General features: G+C 39.4%; 1 protein-coding gene across 6 annotated transcripts in view; it reads left to right on the top strand.

Moving 5' to 3' along the window:
- Positions 1-529: 529 nt before the first annotated feature.
- The window catches only part of SNX24 (sorting nexin 24), a 241763-nt gene continuing 216965 nt past the window's right edge, over positions 530-25327 (top strand). For 3 of the 6 annotated variants that reach the window (XM_077138812.1, XM_077138813.1, XM_077138814.1), the window contains exon 1: positions 855-961. In XM_077138812.1, coding sequence (XP_076994927.1) covers positions 902-961 — 60 coding nt within the window. In that variant the 5' untranslated portion in view covers positions 855-901. Of the gene's footprint in view, positions 636-854; positions 962-1322; positions 1413-25327 lie in introns of those variants that run through there. The other 3 variants (XM_077138818.1, XM_077138816.1, XM_077138815.1) reach the window with 3 other exon arrangements.

Raw genomic sequence — 25327 nt, 5'->3', positions numbered from 1 at the left:
AGTCAACTTGATAACCGAATTTCCACACCTGAGAGATTTAATCTTTCAGGTAATTTCAGGCTACTAGGCCCTGGTCTGAGGGGCTGGTTTTCGTCCTCACTCTTTTTTTTTCTCAGCTTCTTTTTCTTGGTGTCTTTTATTTTCTCTCAGAGTTGAAAAGCCCTTTACAGGTAGGGGCAGCATTTTAGAACTGGAGCAAGCAGCAGGAGCGTTTATGACCTTCGGGCTCTGTATTACAATACAGTTCTCAGGTTCGACGGATGACCGCAGACGGAGACGATGACCCTCAAATCGCGGGGAAAGAGGAAAGTCTTGGGACAAGTAGGGAGGGTCACTGCTGCTAAGACCAGCCAAGAACAAAAACGAAAATTCAACCAAAGCCAAAACAAGTCGGAAACGCCACGACTTCTGGTCTCCGCCGTCTTCCAATGTGAGAAGAGCGGGGCCTCGCCAAGTGCACACCAAGCCGCATCCCGAACCCCACGCGGCAGCGGCAGCGCCCCGCGCCCGGGAGCGCCCCAGCCCCGACGCCCCTGCGCGCGGACGCACACCCCTTCTCTGCAGACTCACGGGCCTCAGGCCCCGCCTCCTGCGGGCTCAGCTGATCCCCGCCGCCCTCCGCGCCCGGAACTGAGGCACGTAGCGCCCTCGCCTCCCTGGACCCTTCCTCCCGGCCCAGGCCCGCCCTGCAGCGCGGCGGGCGCGGGGCTCAGCGCGGAGGAGGCGGGTGGGGGTCGGAGCGGCCGAGCGGGGTCTGGCTGGCGGGCCGGGTGCAGGGGCCGGGAGGCGGGCCGAGGAGGCGGGGCGGGCCGCGCCGGCCGGGGGCGGAGCGATGGCCGCTGCCGTGAGCCCACCCCCCGCCAGCCCTCGGCCCGTCCACCGCCGGGTGGTTGGCGCGGCAATGGAGGTCTACATCCCTTCCTTTCGCTACGAGGAGAGTGACCTGGAGCGGGGATATACGGTAGGCGCGGGCCACGGCCCGGCAGACCCCCGCGAGCCGGGTTTCCCGGAGAAGTCCCCGCCCGTCCGTCCGCCGCTTCGGGGTCGAGGGGCTCGCCTCGCTCCCCACCCCTCCCCCGGCCGGGAGGAAGGGCTGCGCCCCGGCGCGGTTGTCAGGGAAACGGGCGCCCCCCTCCCGGGGGCGGTGGCTGGGAGCTCGGGATTCCGCGCGTTCCCCGAGCGCGCTTGGTTTCTCCTTCCCCGACTGGCTCCCGGCCTCTGGCTGGGAGCTTCGGGGACGCGCGGGTCGGGCTCGGCGCCCGCGTTTCTCTCCACGCCCTGCGCGACTCCTGGAGCCCAGCACGGGCTGCGTCGGCTTCTGGCGCGGCTGCCCTCTCTGCCCCCTCTGCCCAGCCAGAAGGGGTCTCGCAGCAGGTTCATATGGGCGTCCAAGTCCTGGAGGGTTCATTCAGGTAGAAGATACAGTGATTTTTCTTAAAAAACATCATTGGTAGCTGTTTATTAACCACAGTTGTTTTTAGATGGGTTCCGAAGCTTTTTTTTTTTTTTTCCTGGTTCTGCAGTGCCATGAAATGGCAAAATCAGGTACTTACTGAGCACCTGTGCCGTATTAAGGATTGTGGTCGCCAAGATGTGTGAAACAAGTTCCCTGCTGGAAAGGAGCTTGGAATCTGTGGGTAACAAATTTAGTAAGGAGAACTGTAGGTGGTTGTTTCCCCAGTGAATTTAAACATCTTTATCTAGGCGGGTTGGTAGAAGGATGGGCAACCTTGGAAGAACTTATTTTCACTTGTGAAAACAGGTAGGGTTTGGGAATGATTGCTTAGGCTAGTCTGAAAGGATTATTTTATTTGCTGCTAATCCACTCACATGCTAAGTTTCAGTTACTGTACATTAATGTAATAGAGAAGTAGTTTAAACTCTTTCCCCCCTCTGAATATTGTTGGTTATTTGGTGACAATTTGCTTGGATTCTTGTGTTTTCATAGTGAAGACTACATCACTATCACAAAGGAAGAACTAGAATTAAGAACAGTGATAGAAAACTAGTCCAGTGAGTATGTGAGCTTTTAGAATTAAGTGGACTGCTAAATCCAAGCGTTTTAAAGCAAGACTCTGTTAAGGTACCTTCCTTCCAGTGGGGAAATTGCAATCAAGAGGAAGCTGAACTAAATAGTGGCTTTTACTTCTATAAATGATCCTTTCCAGTGCATTAACATTTTATTAAACATTCTGGATCTTTCTTTGAAAAAAAAAAAAAGATTGAACTTAAACTTGAACCTGCGCAACCTGCTCCAGGCTTTTTTTTTTTTCCCTTGAGGTTTTATCCAAGTCTCTTAAGCTTAAAACCTTGGCTGTCTTTCATTTTTCCAGGCATTTCAGCTCTCCCAATAGTATCAATCCTCACGGAGAGCCTGCTGTTTTCAGGACATTCTTTTAGGATATGAACATTAAAAGGCTACTTGTTAGGGCCATGCTCTCAGTAGCTGAAGCTAAAGTTAATTACTTGTGGAAATAAGCACTTTTAAATATATCAGAATTAAGGTTCATTGCCCATTATTGATTTTTTTCTATTAGAGGATCTGTGTTTTCCTCCCTAAGTTTTTATATATCTTTTTGTTATCTGTATTTATGACCAGGAATATGCCCGACTCCAAGTTGTAAATTCAACAGATTTGAAAGGCACCCTTTTCTTAGTGAACTTTGTCATTTGAAATTTGCTTATGTGGTAAGAGTTTGTGCACACTTTAGAAGTTTACTTTTAAGTAAACTCCTATTAAAAGTTTACTTTTAAATAAAATCCTAACTCATTTAGATTGGTAACCATGCTGATAAGAGACCTGCTGCAAGTGATTTTTTTCCTTTGTAAGTTTGTGAAGCAGCTATTAGGTGCTTTGTTCCTGCTGAGCCATGGTTGTATAATTGTACAAAGTTTATTCATTCAACAGATATTTACTGAGTGCCTGCAGTGTGTCTCATTGGGGTGTGCAGGATATAACAGTGAGTCATATTTTAGCTTTAAAAAGACAAGCAGAGTTTTAAAAATAGAATCTCAGTTTCCTAAATAAGAAACTGGTAAAATAATATGCACTTTAGTATTAAAATTCCTTTTTCACTTTAGTGATTGTTTGTTTTACGTGATAAAAATTTTATATCCACATTCTCACATAATCAGTGATAGGAAATTTAAAGTAAAAGAGATGACTTTTCTTCCTTGTTTCTAGTCCCAAGCCCCCATTTTTTTTTTTTTTGTGAATGTATACAATATATTTTTTTCTTTTTTTCCTTATATATATATTTTTTAATTTTATTAATTAAAAAAAATTACAAGAAACAAACAATCCCAACACTTACACTCAGCATTTCACAATATCATCACATAGTTGCATATTCATCATCATGATCATTTCCCAGAACACTAGCATCAATTCAGAAAAAGAAATAAAAAGACGACAGAAAAATATAACAAACAGAAAAAAAAATTTTTTTACAGGCCATACCCCTTACTGATCCCTTTCATTGATCACTAGCATTTCAAACTAAATCTATTTTAGCATTTGTTCTCCCTATTATTTATTTTTATTCCATATGTTCCTCTCATCTGTTGACAAGGTAGATAAAAGGAGCATCAGATACAAGGTTTTCACAATCACACAGTCACATTGTGAAAGCTATATCATTATACAATCATCATCAAGAAACATGGCTACTGGAATACAGCTCTACATTTTCGGGCAGTTCCCTCCAGCCTCTCCATTACATCTTGGATATCAAGGTGATATCTACTTAATGCATAAGAATAACTTCCAGGATAAACTCTCGACTCTGTTTGGAATCTCTCAGCCATTGACACTTTGTCTCATTTCACTCTTCCCCCTTTTGGCCTAGAAGGTTTTCTCAATCCCTTGATGCTGGGTCTCAGCTCATTTTAGAGTTTTTCTCAATCCCTTGCTGCTGAATCTCAGCTCATTCTGGGATTTCTGTCCCACACTGCCAGGAAGATCCACACCCCTGGTAGTCATGTCCCACGTAGACAGGGGAAGGGTGGTGAGTCTGCTTGCTGTGTTGGCTGGAGAGAGAGGCCACATCTGAGCAACAAAAGAGGCTCTCTTGGGGGTGACTCTTAGGCTTAATTTTAAGTAGGTTTGACCTATCCCCTGTGGGGTTAAGTTTCATATGAACAAACCCCAAGACTGGGGCCAAGCCCCCATTTTTAATGTGTCAGAGTCTTAGAGAAGTTATTAGAGAAGTTGTTCCTGTGCTGTGACAGTGTGTGCCTTTTCAATTTCAGTTGTCATCCGTCTTTCTGTGTCAGTATGGCTACAGAAGGGTCTGCCTCCTTTTAACTACAAATACGAGGCTCTTCCCCACCGTAGATTTACCATACTTGGTGCAGGACTCTGCTGAGAGTCATTGACATTTCCTTCCAGTTTTTAGCAACTATCACTAATGCTGAACTTGATGTCCTTTTATGTCCGCTATTAGAATTCCTGTAGGACATTAACTGCAGTCCATTTTAACTGTATGTCTCTAAGTGACTGCCAGGTCTTTTAAAGTTTTGGTAAATATTGCACAGTTGCTTTTCAAAAAATTATGGTCTCTCTGGCCAGTGTACAAAGTAATTTACCTTTAAAGAATGTTTTCCCCTTTAACACTTAGAAACTTTTGCTGCGGCTTGCACTGTTTGGCTGAGAACTGAAAGATGGAAGGGTGTTGCTCTTGTCCTTTGGGATTCTTAGTACATCCAGCGGGGGCTCAGTGAGGTGGGGAAGAGACAGGAGGCCTCCTGGTATTCTGAGCCAAGAACCTTTGGGGTCTGGGAAAGAAGGGCCGGTCCTGCTCTGCCTTAGCGTGACCTGCCTGGCGTAGGGGTCGAGGTGCTTAAGAATGCTGACTTTTGAAATCTGATTAGATTTTTGTTGGGGTTGTGCATTCAAGAAAGAGAAAATGTGGGGTGAAATCTCATCTCAGGGAACAGGCGTTTTAAACTTACAGATTCACCAAAAGGCAGGGCGGGTAGCCAAGGGGCTGGGGGATGGAGTCACTTCTAAATCATTTTAGTTTGCAACAAATTATGGCATAGTCCTGTCATGAAGAGGTAGGTAAGGGCATTATTTACAGGACACAGATAAACTCAGATGTGACTTCGTACAGAGGTTATTATTGGATCCCAGTCCCTGTAGCTTAATATCTGATTCTTCTTAAAGCCAATGACAGTGTCCATCTCCCCTGCTCCACTGCAGGGCCTGTCACATAGTAAGAATTCAGTATAAGTTTGCTGAATTAATAGTGAGTGATTGAATTGTCCAATAGAAGAAGAAAAATCAGAAGAGCCGCGACCCTGGGGCATGAAGTCACTCAGTGGGCTGGAGGTGTGGGGTACAGACTCGAGTTTAGAGAAAGTAATGAAAGAGAAGAGGTGGGGAGACCCCAGCTCACTAGCCTGGTGAGCCGTGCCAGGGAATATGGACTTTAACATCAGACAGTGGGAGAGTCATTGGAGAGGTTTTTGTTTTTTTGCATGGGCAGGCACCGGGAATTGAACCTGGGTCTCCAGCATGGCAGGTGAGAACTCTGCCGCTGACCCACCATTGCCAGTCATTGGAGGGTTTTATAAGGAAGGAAATAACAGGGTCAGTTTAACATTTTAGAAAGATGACACTGCAAATGGGCAGGAAGCTGATGATGAAGGCCTGAGCTGAGGCATTAGCCTTGGGCATGGAAAAGGAAGGGATGGGATGAATGTAAGAATTTCCAGGGCCCATAAATGTGAGGTGGCCAGGCTGGATCCTGAGGATGTGGATGCTGGTAACCCAGTAAAACCTGGAGCACATGTGGGCAGAGAGATTTTACTTGGGGACCTACCGAGTTTTCCATGGTAAGTGTGGCTGTTTGATTCTGGAGCTCATAATGGGTAGGTGGAGGTTTGGTCTAGAAATATGGACCTACAGATCAATTCAGCCCGTAGATGAAAAGCATAAAAGTTGATTCTCATTTTTCAGAAAGGGCTTGCAGAGTCAGTAAAGAGGGGAAGGCAAGAGGCTAGGGTAAAGTTCCAGAACTTAGATGAGCAAAGAAGTTCCAGCACAGTATCCAAAGGGAGAAGGAAAATCAGGGGTATTGAGGCTGGAAGAGAAAGGGCAGGAGATGCTTTTCCAGAAGGGAAATGTCAGCTGCAGCTGAGGGCTTTCGTAAGGGGGGGATGGACAGTGCTTATTGGACCCAAGGTTTCGCAGGTCCTGGGGACCTCTTGCTGGAACAGTGTCTGGGAGAGGTGGTGGCTGAAGCCTGATGGCAGTGGGTGAACGATGACCAGGCACAAGAAAACAGAGGTATAATCCATCCTGCTTTTTATACGCTAGGATTTAAGATACACTGTTGGTAAAAACAACAGAACTAGAATTACTAATTAGGGAACAAAGCAAAAGTTTGAGTGCATTAGACTTTAGTGTTTGTAGCTATAACAATTAATGTGTGGAATTATGCTGAATCATTATATTATTTCATTTAGTCTCCAGTATCTTAGAGCAGCTACAAGTAAAAACCTAAAATTGTGGAATTGTAACCCGTACCAAACTCTGAAGTCTATTCTACAACTAATTCTTGTGATGTGCTTTGGAATTTATTGCTTTTTTGTATATATGTTATTTTTCACAAAAAAGAAAAGAAGAATTGTGTATTTTTAATTAATTAACTTATTTATTAAACCTAACAGCATACAAGCACAAGCATTCTTACCATATGATCATTCCATTCTTGATATATAATCAGTAACTCACAATATCTTCACATAGTTGTATATTCATCATCATGATCATTTCTTAGAACTTTTGCATCAATTCAGAAAAAGAAATACAGAGAAAACAGAAAAAAGTTCATACATACCATACCCTTTACCCCTCTGTTTCATTGATCACTGGCATTTCAATCTACTAAATTTATTTTAACATTTGTTCTCCCTATTATTTATTTATTTTTAATCCATATGTTTTACTCATCTGTCAGTAAGGTACATAAAAGGTGCATCAGACACAAGCATTTCACAATCACACAGTCACATTGCAAAAGCTATATCATTATAAAATCTTCAGGAATAATGGCTAGTGGAACACAGCTCTACATTTTCAGGCGGTTCCCTCCAGCCTCTCCATTACACCTTAAATAAAAAGTTGATATCTATTTAATGCTAAGAATAACTTCCGGGATAACCTCATGACTCTGTTTGGAATCCCTCAGCCATTGACACTTTATTTTTTCTCATTTCACTCTTATCTGCTTTGGTCAAGAAGGTTTTCTTAATCCCTTGATGCTGAGTCTCAGCTCATTCTAGAATTTCTGTCCCACGTTGCCAGGAAGATCCACACCCCTGGGAGTCATGTCCCACGTAGACAGGGGAGGACAGTGAGTTTGCTTGTCGTGTGGCTGAGAGAAGCCACATCTGAACAACAAAAGAGGTTCTCTGGGAGTGACTCTTAGGCCTAAGTTTAAGTAGGCTTAGCCTATCCTTTGTGGGATTAAATTTCATATGAACAAACTGCAAGATTGGGGGCTCGGCCTATTACGTTGGTTGACCCCACTGCTTGTGAGAATATCAAGAATTCTCCACTTGGGGAAGTTTAATTACCCCCCTTTCTCACCATTCCCCAAAGGGCATTTTGAAAATACTGTTTTATTCACTGTTCAAATCACTCTGGGATTTATTGAGTCATCACTCTGAGCAAACCTACAAAATCTGATGCCCTGCTCAAGGTTCCATGTTCTGTGGTGTTCGAGTAAGCTGTCCACATAGTTATATTAGGTAATGCACTACTCAAAATATAAGTTTTTTTAAACACAAACATTCCTATTTTGATCATTCCGTTTTACATATATAATCAGTAATTCACAATATCATCACATAGTTGCATATGAAGAACTGTGTTTTGTAGGTGTTGGCTTGAAGATTGGTTTCAAGATCTTTTTTGTAATTTAAATATGTAAAGAATGCAGAAAGTGTTTTTGTTAAGGAACAAGAGTCTACTATCCCCTAGAGTAAAATAACTGATTGTTGCAGAATGAGAAACAGGAATGTGTAGGACGAAATGGATGGGTATAGAAAGTTGTAGGAGTCTTCTCAGAAATAAATTTTATTGGTTGTGGTTAAAATTGGCTAAGATCTTACAGTTTTATAAGATTTTTAATAGTTTTCTTATCAAATGTATCTTCATGGAAAACAAGAATTTGGTTTTCACTCTGTTAAATGACAGTGTTGTCTTGGATTATTTGTTTACTCTTAGCGGGAAGCTATAAAAGGTTTTTAGCCATCTGAGTAATGTGCCTAGATGACAAAGATTCTATGTCTTATCAGACCAGTACACTTATTGATATGTAAAGAAAATTGTGTTGAATTAGAGAGTTTCTCAAGTCCATTTAACTTCATATTTATGACTGACTGGGTATATTATGAATGTATATTTTCTCTGGATCTGGGATCCATCATTGATTTGTCTGATACATACTTAGAAATGTATCATGCTATTCAGTGCATAGATCAGCTACATCCTAATACTGTGATATATGCAGGAATCCTTTTAAAACTTTTTGTTCTAAATTAAAATATATGTAATAAATATATGGTATAATGAACTATTATTTTACTTCTTCTTTTTTTTTTTTTTCAACATGGGCAGGTACCAGGAAATGAACCCGGGTCTCCAGCATGGCAGGCAAGAACTCTGCCGCTGAGCCACCATTGCCTACCCATGAACTAGCATTTGCCCATCACTCACCTCCATTATTTTACAATTCTTACTTCATTTGCCACCCCCACCCTCTCCCCATCTCTTTTTTTTTCCCTGGAGTATTTTAAAGCAGATTCAAGATAAAATTCATCTGTAACTATTTCAGTATGAATATCTGACAGATAAAGATTTTTTTTACATAACCAAAATGTAAATATTGTCACACAATGAGCAGTAGTGTGTTAGTGTCACCCAGTGCTCAGTTATTGCTTTTGACATAACCGCAACGTACATTATTTCCTTAGAATTAACAAGGATTGGCAGGAATTATGATAGCCATTTTATATTTGTGAGACTTATTACCCCTTCATGATACATAGCAGCTACTTTTATTTAATTTGAAACAATCTTTTTAGATAAATGATTAGAATGTATCATAGAGGTCTTATAGATACATACACATCCTGTCTCCTCCATTCCCTTTCATCCTCCACCTCACTCCTCCAAAATAAAGGTGCCATCAGGCTCATTCCTTGCGCTGTTATGCTAGTTTTCATAATAATCATTGAATTTGTAAGTAGGGTATCCTGCTATTCTGTTTATACATGCCTATGGTATGCTATTTTTCAATTGTTGTCTTGCTCCCTCTACCTTTTAAAATTAACTATTTGTGTGTGTGTGTAAAATTTCAATTTATACCTCAATAGAGAGAATAATGACCCCATTACTCAATTTTCAAGCTTGTAAATTCACAGCCAGTTTTGTTCTCCCTTAACCATTACTCCCTGTAAACTCCTTCCCCATTTTAATTTGAAGCATATCTCAGACATTTTTAAGTATTTCTGTTTGTACATTGAAAAGACTTGAGATTTCCCTTTTAAAATGTAACTAAAATATCATTATTTTTATAATATTTTAAGTAAACATTATTACATTTCCTTAATTGCTTCTTGCATTTTGTGGGTTTTTTTTTTTTTTTTTTGGTAATATGGTTTGCTTGAAATGGGATTATAACCAGGTCCATATAACGTGATTGCTTAATATGTTTTCTTAATCTGTAGATTCTCTTTTCACCTCACCTTTTTTTTCTAAACTTTTTTATTGTATAATATGACATATATACAAAGCAAAGAAAGAAAAAAGCAATAGGTTTCAAACCACTCTTCAACAAGTAGTTACAGGACAGATTCCAGAGTTTGTCTTGGGCTACCATACCATCATCTCAGATTTTTCCTTTTAGCTGTTGCATAATATAGAAGGCTAAATGCAATAAATATTTTTTTATGAACACAATTGACTTTTTTTATATAATATATATACAAAAAACAATACATTTCAAAGCATAGCACCGCAGTTAGTTGTAGAACATATTCCAGAGTTTGACATGGTTACAAATTCCACAATTTCAGGTTTTTACTTCTTGCTACTCTAAGATACAGGAAACTAAAAGAGATATCAATTTAATGATTCAGCAGTCATATTCATTTGTTAAATCCTTTCTTCTCTGTATAACTCCACCATCACCTTTCATCCTGGGTGTTTGGGCAATGACCATTCTCACTTTTTCATGTGGAAGGGGCTGTCAGTAATATGGGATAGGGAGGTGAAACTATCTGATGTTCTGGAGAGGCTGGACCCTCTAGGCTTCAGGACTTATCTGGTCTAGGGACCCATCTGGAGGTTGTAGGTTACTCAAGTGCGTGGAACCCTTGTGGAATATTATATATTTCCTCAGGTGTTCTTTAGGATTGACTAGAAAGGTCCTGGTTGGGGTTTGGCAGGTTATGATAGGTAGCAATCTCTAGCTGAAGCTTGTGTAAGAGCAACCTCCAAAGTAGCCTCTAGACTCTGTTTGAACGCTCTCTGCCACTGATACTTTGTTACATTTCTTTTCTCCCTTTTGGTCAGGATGAAATTGTTGGTCCCATGGTAGCAGGTCCAGACTCATCCCTGGAAGTCATCTCCCATGCTGCCAGGGAGACTTTTACTCATGGATGTCATGTCCCACATAGTGGGGAGGGCAATGACTGCACTTGCAGAGTTGGGCTTAGAGAGAATGAGGTTACATCTGAGAAATAAAGGAGGTCCTCCAGGAACTCTTAGGATGCCTATAGGTAAGCTAAACTTCACAAGAGCAAGCCTTAAGATCAAGGGCTTGGCCTATTGATTTGGGTGTCCCTAATGTTTGACCCAGTGTCAGGGGATTCCCTGATGGTAAAATTTAATATTTCCGTATATTTTCTCCTATCCCACAAGGGACTTTGCCAATACTTTTTGATTATCTGCTTCATGTACTCTAGGATATATCCAGGCATAACATTAAGCTGTACAGGATTGAAGGACCTCTTTCTTATTCTGGGCTCCCTGTGTTTCAGTTGTTCGATGAGCTCTACAGACAGGTTGAGTTAGATTATGCCCTACAGAAAATTAAAATTCCAGACCAAATAAACTTTTCTTCCTTTGGTCTCAAAGACTATGTGTGGTTCTAAAATATAGACAGTGTCTTCATTTATTACCCCTGTGTTCTGAATTACTTTAACCCTGACCTGATCGCCTTTGTTCTTATCTCTAAATATCAGGTTATATATATATATCTGGTATAAATATATGTACACACACACACATAAAACAGCCTCTCAGAATCCAGAAATAATAATTACCACTCCAGACTAGATATGTCTTCTATAAAAGCTTATAATCCAGGCCCCTGTTTTCTAAAGGAGACCATACCATAATTGTTCTTTTATTTCTGGCTTATTTTGCCTCACCAGATGTCCCACAGGGTCATTTACATTGTTTTGTGCCTCATGACTTTGCTCCTGTTTGTACGGCACAGCCTTCGATTGTATGTATACAGAATTGTTCCGCAGTCTGCTTTTCACCTCACTTTTATTTTCTGTTTACAATGGTTTTGTTGTATAAACTGTGACAGTTACCCTACAGAGTTTCCCATGCTGGATTTTGCTGGTTGCCTTCTCCCTTGTGGCATTAAACACATTTTTTGGTTCCCTGAATTTCTTGTAAAAAGATCATTTTCAGATTTTATTTATTTTTTTGGCAAAACTACTTCGTAGATATGTGTATGTATAACATGTCTCCTTGCCTTTCTTTTTGTGATATCAGCAGCCACCGAAGAATATTGCCTAAACCCATTAATTCATTAGGAATTTACTAAATGGGGAAATTCTGATGTTAACATTTTTTTCTACATCATTTATTGGCTGGGATACAGCTATAAAGAGAAATCTCATAAACTACCTACTCAGAGGTATAGTTTATTTATGGGAAAGGCAGAATAAACACTGTTTCTTTCTTATGTTTTTTATTTTTCAAAATGGTGAGTTGGTTCCCTCCAAAGATGATCACAAAGAACGATGTTTAAAGAGGCTTTTTTTTAATAAAAAAAATCATTATGGTTTAATGGTGTAAGCATATTTGATGTATTTCAGTCCATTGCATTTATCATTCTTATATACTGTCCCATCTTTGGCCACTTCGGGGTCTTGCCTTCTGAAATTGAGTCTTGCATCCCTTGTGCAATCTTAGTAATCTTTTTGTTAACTTGTGTGTTTTTTAGGAATAGCAAAATATTCCAGGTACATTTTTACATGTCCTTTCCTAGATCTTGAATTAACCATTTCTCCAAGGATATCTGATTCCGTTTGGTTGGAAATGATATTTAGAAACCATAGTCTGGGCATAGCGTGTGTACGTTGCCACTGGGTTGTGAAGGTTTCTAGATCTTTTCAGTAATCAAAGCTAGGAGTTTTTTTTTTTCATGTAAGATGATGAATTCAATACGTCAGGATTTTTTTTTCTTGATCTCTTCTGTATTTAACTGTGTCTTCCTCCTCCTGAGCTGAGAATCTTGGTTCTTTGGTGCTGAGAATGTTAGGATTACAACATCATATAATAAGTTGCTTTGTCCCACATTATACACATAAATGTATCTTAATTATAACACCAGTACTGCCAACCACAACATGATTAGTGAATACAGTTTAAAACTTTTTTTTTAAAAAACAGTTCTTTTGTTCTTAGATGTACATCCCCACTAGAAATGTACAATCAAATGATTCTGTTTTAAAATCACCCAGATTGGTTCTTCCCTGTTTATAGCACCAACATCATTTCATTTTTTTTTTATTTCTAGGGATTTTTAAAAATTAATTCTGTTCTATACTTGTTTAAAATATATACACAATTTCCAAAATCAAATACATAGCATGTGGTTTATTCTTTGAAATCTAACTTCTAGTCATGTCCTTCTCAGCCTATACTTCCTTCTCTCCCTCTTGATTAATACTTTTTAAAAAGTTATAATTTTCCTTCCATTTTAAAAAATTATAAACAGATACAAATATGTTTGTGTTTTCCCTCCTTTTCTTAGATGCATGGTAGTATACTAAACATACTTTCTTTTTTTTTACTTAATAATTTATCCTGGGGATGACGCCACAGGGGCTTATATGAGGACACCAAGATGCCACATCCTTTTTATAGCTGTGTTGTTTGGCTATCATCGTCAACCTTGTGCGTGTGCCTTTTTCTCAGTGAATCTTTGGAATAGATTCCTGTCAGTGTTACTGGATTAAAAGGTAAATGCATATTTAATTTTGCTAAATATTATCAAATTTTTCTCCAAGGAGGCTGTGCTGTTTTGTGTTCCCATAGCAGTTTAAGCAATTGCATGCTTTCTTACAAGCTTGCCAATTGAATGTGTTGTCAACCTTTTGGATTTTTGCCCATCTGATAGGTAAACAATGAGGTCTCTGTATAACCTACATTTTAATCTGCATTTAATCTACATGTGTGGTTCTTGAATTAGGAGTGAGGTTGAACATTTTTTTTTCTCTTAGTACTTTTTTTTTTTAATTGACAATCCCAAACAACATAAAAACATGAACATTCTTAACATACAAATAGTCCATACGTGGTGTACGATCAGTGGCTCACGATATCATCATGTAGTAGAATAGTCATCACCATGATCATTTCTTAGAACATTTGTAACACTCCAGAAAAAGAAGTTAAAACAAAGAAAAAATTCGTATATACCATACCCCTTACCCCTTCCTCTCATTGACCACTAGTATTTCCATCTACCTGATATATTATAACCTTTGTTCCTAGTATTTTTTCTCTACCCCTTACCACTCGCGTTCATTGATTGCTGGCATTTCAGTCTACTCAATTTATTTTAACCTTTGTTCCCCCTGTTATTTATTTATTTTTAATCCATATGTTTTACTCATTTGTCCATACCATAGATAAAAGGAGCATCAAACACAAGGTTTTCACAATCACTCAGTCATATTGCGAAAGCTATATCAATATACAATCATCTTCAAGCAACATGGCTACTGGAACACAGCTCTACAGTTCAGGCACTTCCCTCTAGCCACTCTAATACACCTTAAACTAAAAAGGGAATATATGTATATGCATAAGAATAACCTCCAGGATAACCTCTTGACTGTTTGAAATCTCTCAGCCACTGGCACTTTATTTTGTCTCATTTCTCTCTTCCCCCCTTTAGATGGAGAAGACTTTCTCAATCCCTTGATGTTGCGTCCCAGCTCATTCTAGGATTTCTGTGCCACGTTGCCAGGAAGGTCCACACCCCTGGGAGTCATGCCCCATGTGGAGTGGGGGAGGGGAGTGCCGTGTTGGCTGAGAGGCCACATCTGAGCAACAAAAGAGGTTCTTTGGGGGTGACTCTTAGTCCTAATTTTAAGTAGGTTTAGCCTATCCTTTGCTGGGGATGTTTCATATGAACAAACCCCAAGACTGAGGGCTCGACCTATTGATTTGGTTGTCCACTGCTTGCGAGAATATCAGGAATTCTCGACATGGGGAAGTTGAATTTTCCCCCTTTCTCACCATTCCCCCAAAGGGGGCTTTGCAAATACTTCTTTATTCACTTGAACATTTTTGTTTAATATGGTTAGGAAATATTTGTATTTCTTCTGTGAATAAAACAGTTTTCTTAATAATATTTATTGTTTTGTATGTTTCACTATTTCAGATAATCCTCCTGAGGTTTTATTATACCAGTATACAATCAGTAAAGGTGAATCAAAACATTCCTATATAAGGGAAGCAATCATTTCACTCAGTAATCACTTAAATTCAAACTAATTTCATCCTCACACTTTTATACATGGAAAGCAGATCCATAAACAAGAAAATGGAACTAAGATGTCCTCATAAAAAATGTTTCATATAAAGCAAGGCTAGTCAGAAAAGGTGGATATTTTACCCAGTATCTAGAATAGTGAGTCAAAGTTCGAACAGTGAGAAGAATGCATATTATAGGCAAGACTTCTGCCATGAAGAGTTCTATAATCTAGCTTTCATGGAGATTCCCAGGAAAAGCGTTACACAGGTCACAGGCGGAACTGAAATAGTCTGGTGACTTACTGATGAAGTCCAACAGTCAAAATTGCATTACATGACCCAGGCAATCTGATTAGCTGTGAAGCCTAAAGGTTCTTAGTGGAAGCATCTTATGTCTTCAGAAATCATTTCCATGCTTGCACATTCAGGCTTTGGAAAGTTGACCTGTAGCACACAAAACTTTGCATGGCAGAGGGAAGACCTTTCAGAAAGGAAATGTTCTGGTTTGTATACTAAGCAGTTAAAAGGGCTGGACTAACCCTGAAGTCTGTCTGGGGATTTCAGATTTATCTAACTTTGGGATGATAGTGCTTGCAGGTGAAATAAGAATATTACCACATGTGAGAGATAATGTAGTAAAAATGAAAGATAAAGAGACTTTCAGATGGTTAATAAATATTCCCAAACATCTCTTGATTGATTGATCAGCATTCTAGGGAAACGCAGGGGCAGGGATGTAATAACAGTTCACCTGGCAGAATGAGGGGCAGTAGTTGTCTTATGAAAACAAGCAGGTGAATAAGAACAGAGATGTCTGACTGGTGTATATGTGGGTGTTTGTGCTTTGACAGTAGGCAACCAGGTAAATGCAGAAGTAACTAGTCGTTACTGTAACCCCCGAAGGCAAGGACCATGTCTCTCTCAACACCTTTGATTTCTAGATATTGTGTATGAATATTGTAGAATAGTTGAAATTCTCAACATTAAGGCTAATGTCGAGGAGAAAGGAAAAAGTGCTGTGCTTTACACATGTGAATTCCCTACATAACTTCTGGTATCATTGTGCTAGCTCAGAGACTGTGTTTGTCATCTTTAGCTTCCTCTAAATTTTGAAGGAATCCTTCTTTTTTCCCCTTTCATAGAGCTAGATTAGCCTGGTAGCAGGTGGCGAGGCATTATTAACACTAAGAGGTGCATACAGCTTTTCTAACAAACTGTGAAGACTGAAGGATCAGTGTTTTAAAAGCTGTATTGTTTGTAGACAGTAGGAGATGTTACTTCACAGTAACCGAGGGTTAATTTTGGTCTCACTCACGTGAGCTTTTTGTACCACTTTCCTTTATGTTCCAAAACTAAGTGATTTATTATTAATGATTTAGGAAAACCCTAAGAGGTAGGAGGGTTTTTTTTTTATTAATTAAAAACAAATTAACACAACATTTAGAAATCATTCCATTCTACATATACAATCAGTAATTCTTAATATCATCACATAGATGCGTATTCATCATTTCTTAGTACATTTGCATCGATTTAGAAAAAGAAATAGAAAGACAACAGAAAAAGAAATAAAACGATAATAGAAAAAATTTTTAAAAAGATTAAAAAAATAATAAAAAAAAACTATACCTCAGATGCAGCTTCATTCAGTGTTTTAACATAATTACATTACAGTTAGGTAGTATTGTGCTGTCCATTTCTGAGTTTTTGTATCCAGTCTTGTTGCACAGTCTGTATCCCTTCAGCTCCAATTACCCATTATCTTACCCTATTTCTATCTCCTGATGGTCTCTGTTACCAATGACATATTCCAAGTTTATTCTCTAATGTCGGTTCACATCAGTGTTTTTGTTTTTTGAAGTAGTTTTTTTTCTTTTTAACTTTCAGAAAAATCATAAGAGGAACAAATAATTTTCCATAAAGTCTAAAAGCCTTCTCAGATCACATGTAGCTTGCTGGCTCAAATTTTGGTTATTAGATTAGGGATATTTTTATTTTTGAGGGGAGTGGGTCAGTATTTAAAATATGCTGCTGTCCTTTTCTTGTCGATTTTTGCAAAAAAAAGTTAGATTCCTTCCTTTTTAGGGAATGTATGTGGGCATTATGTTTAAGAACAGCATGCGAGTTGAGTATTGTACCAGGTGTCTTTCCTCAGTTCTTTGAGTTTGGGAGTTTAGAAATTGTTTTGAAAACTCAAAACTTATTTTTCTCTTACACCCGCATACTTCTCTTTGTCTTGATAACAAAGATTCATCTTTCTGTGAAGGTTACATACGACAAGTGGAGAGAAATTCATCCTTGTAATCATTTTATGTGTCTACGCTGCCCTAGGCATTGAATTGGGAATGGAGATTTAGGTAACAGCTCAATTGTTTTAGTTCTCACATTTTCCAGTTTGAGAGAGGGAGGAAAAACATTTCAGGTTAAGGGAAGGTCATGGAGAAGAATAAGACTTGGGTTGTTGGTAAAGAGGGGAAGAGATGGAGGCAGGGTTGGAGGTTGAAGAGTTAGGTTGGGCAATTGCACTGGGACTGTAAATACCCAGCAAAAATATTTGCATTTTGTCTTAGAAGTAGCTGCTGGTTATGGAAGTGGTGTTTTTGACAAGGGTGTTTTTGACCTTTATCAAAGGTTAAAAAAAAAAAAAAAAAGCCAAAAAAAAGATATAGTATCTTATCTATATGAAAAGATACTCAGGCTCAGTAGGAATTAAAGAGAGACAAATCAAAATAAGTTTTTTTTGTGTTTTTTTTTATTTGATAGACAAAAATGAAAAAGAGTAAGGGAGGGAAGTTTCTCTAACACGTAAGACTGTAAGTTCGGCGATCTATTTTGGAGGTCAGTTTGCCAATATTTACTAAATAAAATTTATTCTAACCTAACCTTTCCACTTTTTGGTCTTTATCCACACATGCACAAAGACATACATAGGAAGTTGTTCATTGTAGCCTTGTTTACAATATCAAAAGAAAATGAAAAGAAGTCATTTGCTTATTTAACAAATGTTTATTGATATTTATCACCTGGTAAGTGGCAGGTAGCGGTCTGCATGCTGGGGATGCAAAGTGAAAAAACCAGTCAAAAGAGTCTACCCTCTAGGAGCTTACATTCCAGTGGAGGAGAAGAGGTATGAGCAAGATAAATGAATTATATATAGTAACTCAGAGATAAGCACTATGGGGAAAAATAAACAAGAATAGGGGCTAGGAGTGCTGGAGGATCTTCACTGGGAAGGTTCAGGAGAACAAAGACCTGCAGGGTATGAGGGGTGAGGCATGAGCTTATCTAGGAGGAGAGTGGTCCTGGCAGAAGGAGCAGCAAATCCAGAGGACTTGAGGTAAGAGTGTACCTGATGTATTTTAGGAAGAGGAAAGAGTCCATTGGAATTGGAATGGAGTAAGGGAAGAGCGGTAGTAGGAGATGAGGTTTCAGGTAGTGTGGTGGGCAGGGGACAAGGTGAGATGGTTGGAGAGTAGACTGTAGGAGGGCTGGGTACAGGCAGGCAGCTCCGGAAGCTATCATAGTAGCCCAGGTGAAAAATCCATACTGGCTTGGACCAGGACTGATGGAAAATGGTTGGCTTCTAGATAGATTTTGGATTCACGGATGGACTGGGTTTGGAATATGAGAAAAAGTGAGGAGCAAGGAAGACTCCAAAGTGTTTAACCTGAGAAGGATATTGTCACCATTTATTTACAGGTTGAAGAATGTAGACAGCAGATTCTCAGGGGAAGATCAAAAGTCCCACTTTTGAGCATGCTTAATTTGAAATGTCGTATGACATCCAAGTGGAGATGTTATATATATATATATATATATGGGAATTATATATATGATTCTGGAGTTCAGGAAAGAGCCCACACTGGAGTTAAAATTTTGAGAATCAACACATCAATAGTATTTAAAGACATGTGGCTGGATGAGATCTTCAGGAGAATGAGTATCATTTAGGAAAGCAGGGATTTTATCTGGGGACAGATCCCTGCAACTGTCCAGTCTGTCTACAGAGATTAGAGGTTGGGAAATGAAATGGAATCAGCAAAGGCAACAGGAGGAGTGGCCAGGGAGTTAGGAGGAAAACCAGGAGACAGTGGTGTCCTAGAAGCCAAGTGAAGACAGTGTTTCTGGGAGGAAGAAGTGACCATCTGTGGCTAATGCTTCTGATAGGAAAGAAAGAGAGGACTGGGAATCAACCATTGGGTTTAACACGGTGTCCTTGACAGGCAGTTTGGGTGAAAGCCTGATCCAAGTGTCCATCCGTAGGAGGCTGTTGAATAAATTTTGTCCTGTCGGTATTGTTGAACATTGCACGGCTGCCTATAGGAGTGTAGTAGATCTCTGTGTACTGGCTAGGAAAAGTGTCTGAGGCATGATGTTTTATCTCATCTTTTTCTCCACCTATTGTGTTGTAGGAGAAACCCTTTCTGATGACTTAAACCAAAGAACTTTTCTTCCATTTGCCTTCACATTACCTATAGTAATAATATGATCATAAACCGTAACCATAAGCACTCGGTTGCAGTCTCTTAAATAATCCTCACAACAAACCTCATGGGGACCTTAATGCTGTGACCATCATAATTAAAGTGAGGAGCCAGGTGTTGGTAGGTAAGTCACACAGCTAAGAAGTGACCGAGTGGGGACTTTTACTTTGATGCTTGTACTTCTGCTCTGCAGTCTCTTTTGACTCTACTGAAATATTCCTTTCATTCCATGTTTAAAACCCCATGCTGTATAGACTGTGCAACAGGACTGGATACAAAAACTCAGAAATGGAAAGCACAATACTACCTAACTGTAATATAATTATGTTAAAACAGTGAATGAAGCTGCATGTGAGAATGATAGAGGGAGGAGGGCTGGGGGCATAAATGAAATCAGAAAGAAAGATAGATGTTAAAGATCGAGATGGTATAATCTAGGAATGCCTAGAGTGTATGATAATAGTGAAATGTACAATGTGCAAATTTTAAAAATGTTTTTGCATGAGGAAGAACAAAGGAATGTCATTATTGCAGGGTGCTGAAAATAGATGGTAATTAATATTTTAAAATGTCACCTTATGTGTGAGACTAAAGCAAAAAATGTTTATTTGTTACAAAATTTATATTTTGACTAGAGCATTTCCTGATACAACTTATGTAGACAGTTTGATTGAACGTCATAAGTACTTGGAATCTCAGGTAGGACAAGAGATTTTGTTGTTTTGTCCAGAGTGATGCCCCGATGAATCCCAGAGTGATTTAATCAGTGAGTGGAAAAGTATTTGCAAGCCGCCTTCAGGGAATGGTGAGAGCAGGGAGAAATTCAACTTCCCCAAGTTGAATTCTTTTTTTTTTTTAAATTTTTTTATTAATCAAAAAAAAGAAAAGAAATTAACACAACATTTAGAAATCATTCCATTCTACAAATGCACTCAGTAATTCTTAGTATCATCACATAGATGTATGATCATCATTTCTTAGTACATTTGCATCGATTTAGGAAAAGAACTAGCAAAACAGCAGAAAAAATATAGAATGTTAATATAGAGAAGAGAATTAAAATAATAATACTAATAATATATATATATATATATAAAGGAAAAAGAAAAAAAACAAAAACAAAAGATACAAACACACAAACAAACAAACAAAAAACCATATTTCAGGTACAGCTTCATTCAGTGCTCCAACATAGTTACATTACACTTAGGTATTATTGTGCTGTCCATTTTTGAGTTTTTGTATCTAGTCCTGTTGCACAGTCTGTATCCCTTCAGCTCCAATTACCCATTATCTTACCCTGTTTCTAACTCCTGCTGGTCTCTGTTACCAATGATATATTCCAAGCTGATTCTCAAATGTCGGTTCACATCCGTGGGACCTTACAGTATTTGTCCTTTAGTTTTGGGCTAGACTCACTCAGCATAATGTTCTCTAGGTCCATCCATGTTATTACATGCTTCATAAGTTTAGTCTGTCTTAAAGCTGCATAATATTCCATCGTAGGTATACGCCACAGTTTGTTTAGCCACTCGTCTGTTGATGAACATTTTGGCTGTTTCCATCTCTTTGCAATTGTAGATAATGCTGCTATAAACACTGGTGTGCAAATGTCCGTCTGTGTCTTTGCCCTTAAGTCCCTTGAGTAGATACTTAGCAGTGGTATTGCTGGGTCATAATCCATTCTGCCATTCTATGTCTTTTGATTGGGAAATTCAGTTCATTAACTTTTAGTATTATTACTGTTTGGATAATATTTTCCTCTACCATTTTGGCTTTTGTATTATATATATCATATCTGATTTTCCTTCTTTCTACACTTTACTCCATACCTCTCTCTTCTGTCTTTTCATATCTGACTCTAGTGCTCCCTTTAGTATTTCTTGCAGAGCTGGTCTCTTGGTCACAAATTCTCTCAGTGACTTTTTGTCTATAAATGTTTTAATTTCTCCTTCATTTTTGAAGGACAATTTTGCTGGATATAGGAGTCTTGGTTGGCAGTTTTTCTCTTTTAGTAATTTAAATATATCATCCCACTGTCTTCTAGCTTCCATGGTTTCTGCTGAGAAATCTACACATAGTCTTATTGGGTTTCCCTTGTATGTGACAGATTGTTTTTCTCTTGCTGCTTTCAAGATCCTCTCTTTCTCTTTGACCTCTGACATTCTAACTAGTAAGTGTCTTGGAGAACACCTATTTGGGTCTATTCTCTTTGGGGTGCGCTGCACTTCTTGGATCTGTAAATTTAGGTCTTTCATAAGAGTTGGGAAATTTTCAGTGATAATTTCTTCCATTAGTTTTTCTCCTCCTTTTCCCTTCTCTTCTCCTTCTGGGACACCCACAACACGTATATTTGTGCGCTTCATATTGTCATTCAGTTCCCTGATCCCCTGCTCAAGTTTTTCCGTTCTTTTCCCTATAGTTTCTGTTTCTTTTTGGAATTCAGATGTTCCATCCTCCAGTTCACTAATTGTAGCTTCTGCCTCTTTAGATCTACCATTGTAGGTATCCATTGTTTTTTCCATTTTTTCTTCTTTGTCCTTCACTCCCATAAGTTCTGTGATTTGTTTTTTCAGATTTTCTATTTCTTCTTTTTGTTCAGCCCATGTCTTCTTCATGTCCTCCCTCAATTTATTGATTTGGTTTTTGAAGAATTTTTCCATTTCTGTTCGTATATTCAGCATTAGTTGTCTCAGCTCCTGTATCTCATTTGAACTATTGGTTTGTTCCTTTGACTGGGCCATATCTTCAATTTTCCGAGCGTCATCCATTATTTTCTGCTGGTGTCTGGGCATTTGATCAGATTTCCCTGGGTGTGTTACGCAGCTGGTTGAAAGCTTTTTCTGTGAAATCTCTGGGCTCTGTTTTTCTTTTCCTGCCCAGTAGGTGGCACTCGTCTGTCTTCACCGCAGTTGGCCCGGGAAACCGCGCGTGGAGGTGGGGGTCGCTGGCCGCCGCGGCTTGGGAGAGTGCCGGTCCTAATTGCCCAGCTGGCCCGAAACGCCAAGCGTGACGGGAGGGCCCCGCTATCCGACGTTCCCAGTCAGGCCGGTGAGCCACGTGCGTGGAGGGGACCCCAGTCGCCAGCCGCCCCGGCCGGGAAAACGCGCGCCCCTCGGGTAGCTCACCGCAGCAGATTCTCCCTGCCCGTTCAGCTGTTCCAGAATGGGGTACGCTGTCTTTTTGGTCTCTGTCGTGACTCCAGGAGCTGTTTCGTATTGTTTCTGTTTCTTTAGTTGCTTTTCTGGAGGAGGAACTAAGACCCGCGCGTCTTACTAAGCCGCCATCTTCTCCAGAAGTCCCAAGTTGAATTCTTGATATTCTCACAAGCAGTGTGGACAACCAAAGCTGTAGGCTGAGCCCCTGGTCTTGGGGTTTGTTCATATGAAACTTAACCCCACAAAGGATAGGTCAAGTCTACTTAAAATTTAGGCCTAAGAGTCACCCCCAAGAGAGCCTCTTTTGTTGCTCAGATGTGGCCTCTCTCTCCAGCCAACATGATGAGCAGCCTCACCACCCTCCCCCTCTCTGCATGGGACATGACTCCCAGGGATGTGGACCTTCCTGGCAACGTGGGACAGAAATCCCGGAATGAGCTGAGACTCAGCATCAAGGGACTGAGAAAAACCCTAGAATGAGCTGAGAATTAACATCAAGGAATTGAGAGAACCTTCTCGACCAAAGGGGAAAGAGTGAAATGAGACTAAGTGTCAATGGCTGAGAGATTCCAAACAGAGTCGAAAGGTTATCCTGGAGGTTATTCTTATGCATTAAGTAGATATCACCTTGTTGTTCAAGATGTAGTGGAGAGGCTGGAGGGAACTGCCTGAAAATGCAGAGCTGTGTTCCAGTAGCCATGTTTCTTGATGAGGATTGAGCAATGATATAGCTTTCACAGTGAGACTCTGTGAATGTGAAAACCTTGTGTCTGATGCTCCTTTTATCTACTGTATCAACAGAAGAGTAGAACATATGGAATAAAAATAAATAATAGGGGGAACAAATGTTAAATTTAGTTTGAAATGTTAGTGGTAAATGAAAACAAGGGGTAAAGGGTATGGTATGTATAATCTTTTTTTCTCTGTTATCGTTTTCTTTCTTTTTCTGTTGTCTTTTTATTTCTTTTTCTAAATCGATGCAAATGTTCTAAGAAATGATGAATATGCAACTATGTGATGATATTAAGAATTACTGATTGTATATGTAGAATGGAATGATATCTTAATGTTTTGTTTGTTGATTTTTTTAATTAATAAAAAAAAATAAAAAACCCATGCTGTATATATTTTTGGGAGGATGGGGTAGGGCAGGGAGTTCTCTTCAAACATGGCCGCTTCGCCCAGCTCTGCCCCGGCTTTCCTCATAGATGGCAAGACTGCGTTTTGGAAGAGGGAATCTAGGCTTTCTTTTCTTTCAGTGATAAAAAAAGTTTGTTTTAACCCCTTTCTAAAAGTGAACTATGCTTTTCATTCGTAAACAAAATGGTAGTGTTTCTCTCCCTTTGTTGTTGTTGTTTTTGGCATGGGCAGGCTCCTGGAATTGAACCTGGGTCCCCGGTATGGCAGGTGAGAATTCTGCCATTGAGCCACCATTACACTGCCCTCCCTTTGGTCTTATTTGAGATGAACCTGTCATGAAAAAACAAGCTCTTATATTCTATTGTCCTATGATTATTTTAAACTGCACTTCGTCCTTCCTGCAGTTGGGCGGGTTTTCTTCTGATGCCTACCTAAGGAAAGTTTGCGTCCTTGTTTTAAAAAGTGACCGTAGTGCAGGGATAAAAAGTTTATTGAAAAGGCTTGTTTTCCTTGTTTATTATGAGTGAACCATTAGATCTCATTGTCACTAAAACTGATGACTGCAGCTTCCAAACTATTGAGCCTGTGCTAATAAATGCAACAGTTGTTCATAATTTGGTGGTAAATGACCTTTAAAAGTAGACATTTAGGGAGGCTGTCCTTGGGGAACAATTTAACTTCCAAATGACACCCATGAGTACTTGTTATCATTTAAATATGCTTCCTTTTGTCAATAACAGAATAACAAATACTAGTTAGATTTCTAATGTTGATTCAGATACCAGGAAACCTGCAGAATAAATTAGTGTACATGTGATTTATATTGACCAAAATTTTTTACATTGCTGTGTTACAGGTCAAGGTGACATGCATTTAAATGCGTTGTAGAGCAGAGGTCATGTTTGACTGACATGAATGCTTATGCTGTTTTTAATTAACTTTTAGATATTATCCTAAAATCCTTTTTCAAATACTGAGTATTAGGACCAGTATTGAAATTAACTTGGGACATTAGTGGGGAACTTATTTGAAAAGTCAATAATCTTGGTCTTTCCTGTAAAAATTATTGGAGTAAATTATGGCTACGTTTTATCTTATAATTCGTAGGAAAATTAGGTCTTTGTTTTCCTTCTTGGACCCTGAATTCATTGTCTGTGGTTTTTTTTCACTGATAGTTTTGCAGAAATAATCTGAGACAGCAGTGAAAGAAGCAAGTAATGAACAAAGTCTTACCTGGTACAGGAAGTACTTTATCAAGCAAATGCATTTTCTTCGTGCTCTGGGGTTTTTTATTGATGCTGCTGTGTCTGTGGGAGGAGGGAGGTTTGCGGGGTGAAGATGCAGATTAATTTTGTCAGCCATTCATTAGTAGTCCAAAGTAGTGTGTGTTTTAGGGAAGCTTTAATCAACCCCTCATTTGCCCTTTGAGAGAATATCTTCACACTTAATACAGCTTTTTTTTTTTTTTGTATTTAAATATTGTTGGATAAAAAGCGTTTTGCTTTCAGCGTGGACTGTTTTTCATTTGTGTCCTTGTGAGAAGGTCTACATATTTAAAAGTTTAGAACCGAGATGTGTAAGGGTTTTTATTCTCAACCAGGAGGATTTTGGTGTTAATCGAAGAGTGTGCTTTGGGAAGTCTGGATAGCCTTCTGAGCTTCACTTTGGAGGAGCTGCATGTAAAGGCAGCGCAATGCTCCACTACTTTGAAACTATCTGTTATGAGCCTTTGTAGAAGAAAATAG

The sequence above is a fragment of the Tamandua tetradactyla genome, chromosome 21 (genome assembly GCF_023851605.1).
Source record: "Tamandua tetradactyla isolate mTamTet1 chromosome 21, mTamTet1.pri, whole genome shotgun sequence".
Taxonomy (NCBI): Eukaryota; Metazoa; Chordata; class Mammalia; order Pilosa; family Myrmecophagidae; genus Tamandua; species Tamandua tetradactyla.
The sequence above is the reverse complement of the archived record's forward strand: the minus strand, read 5'-3'. Positions and strand labels throughout refer to the sequence as shown.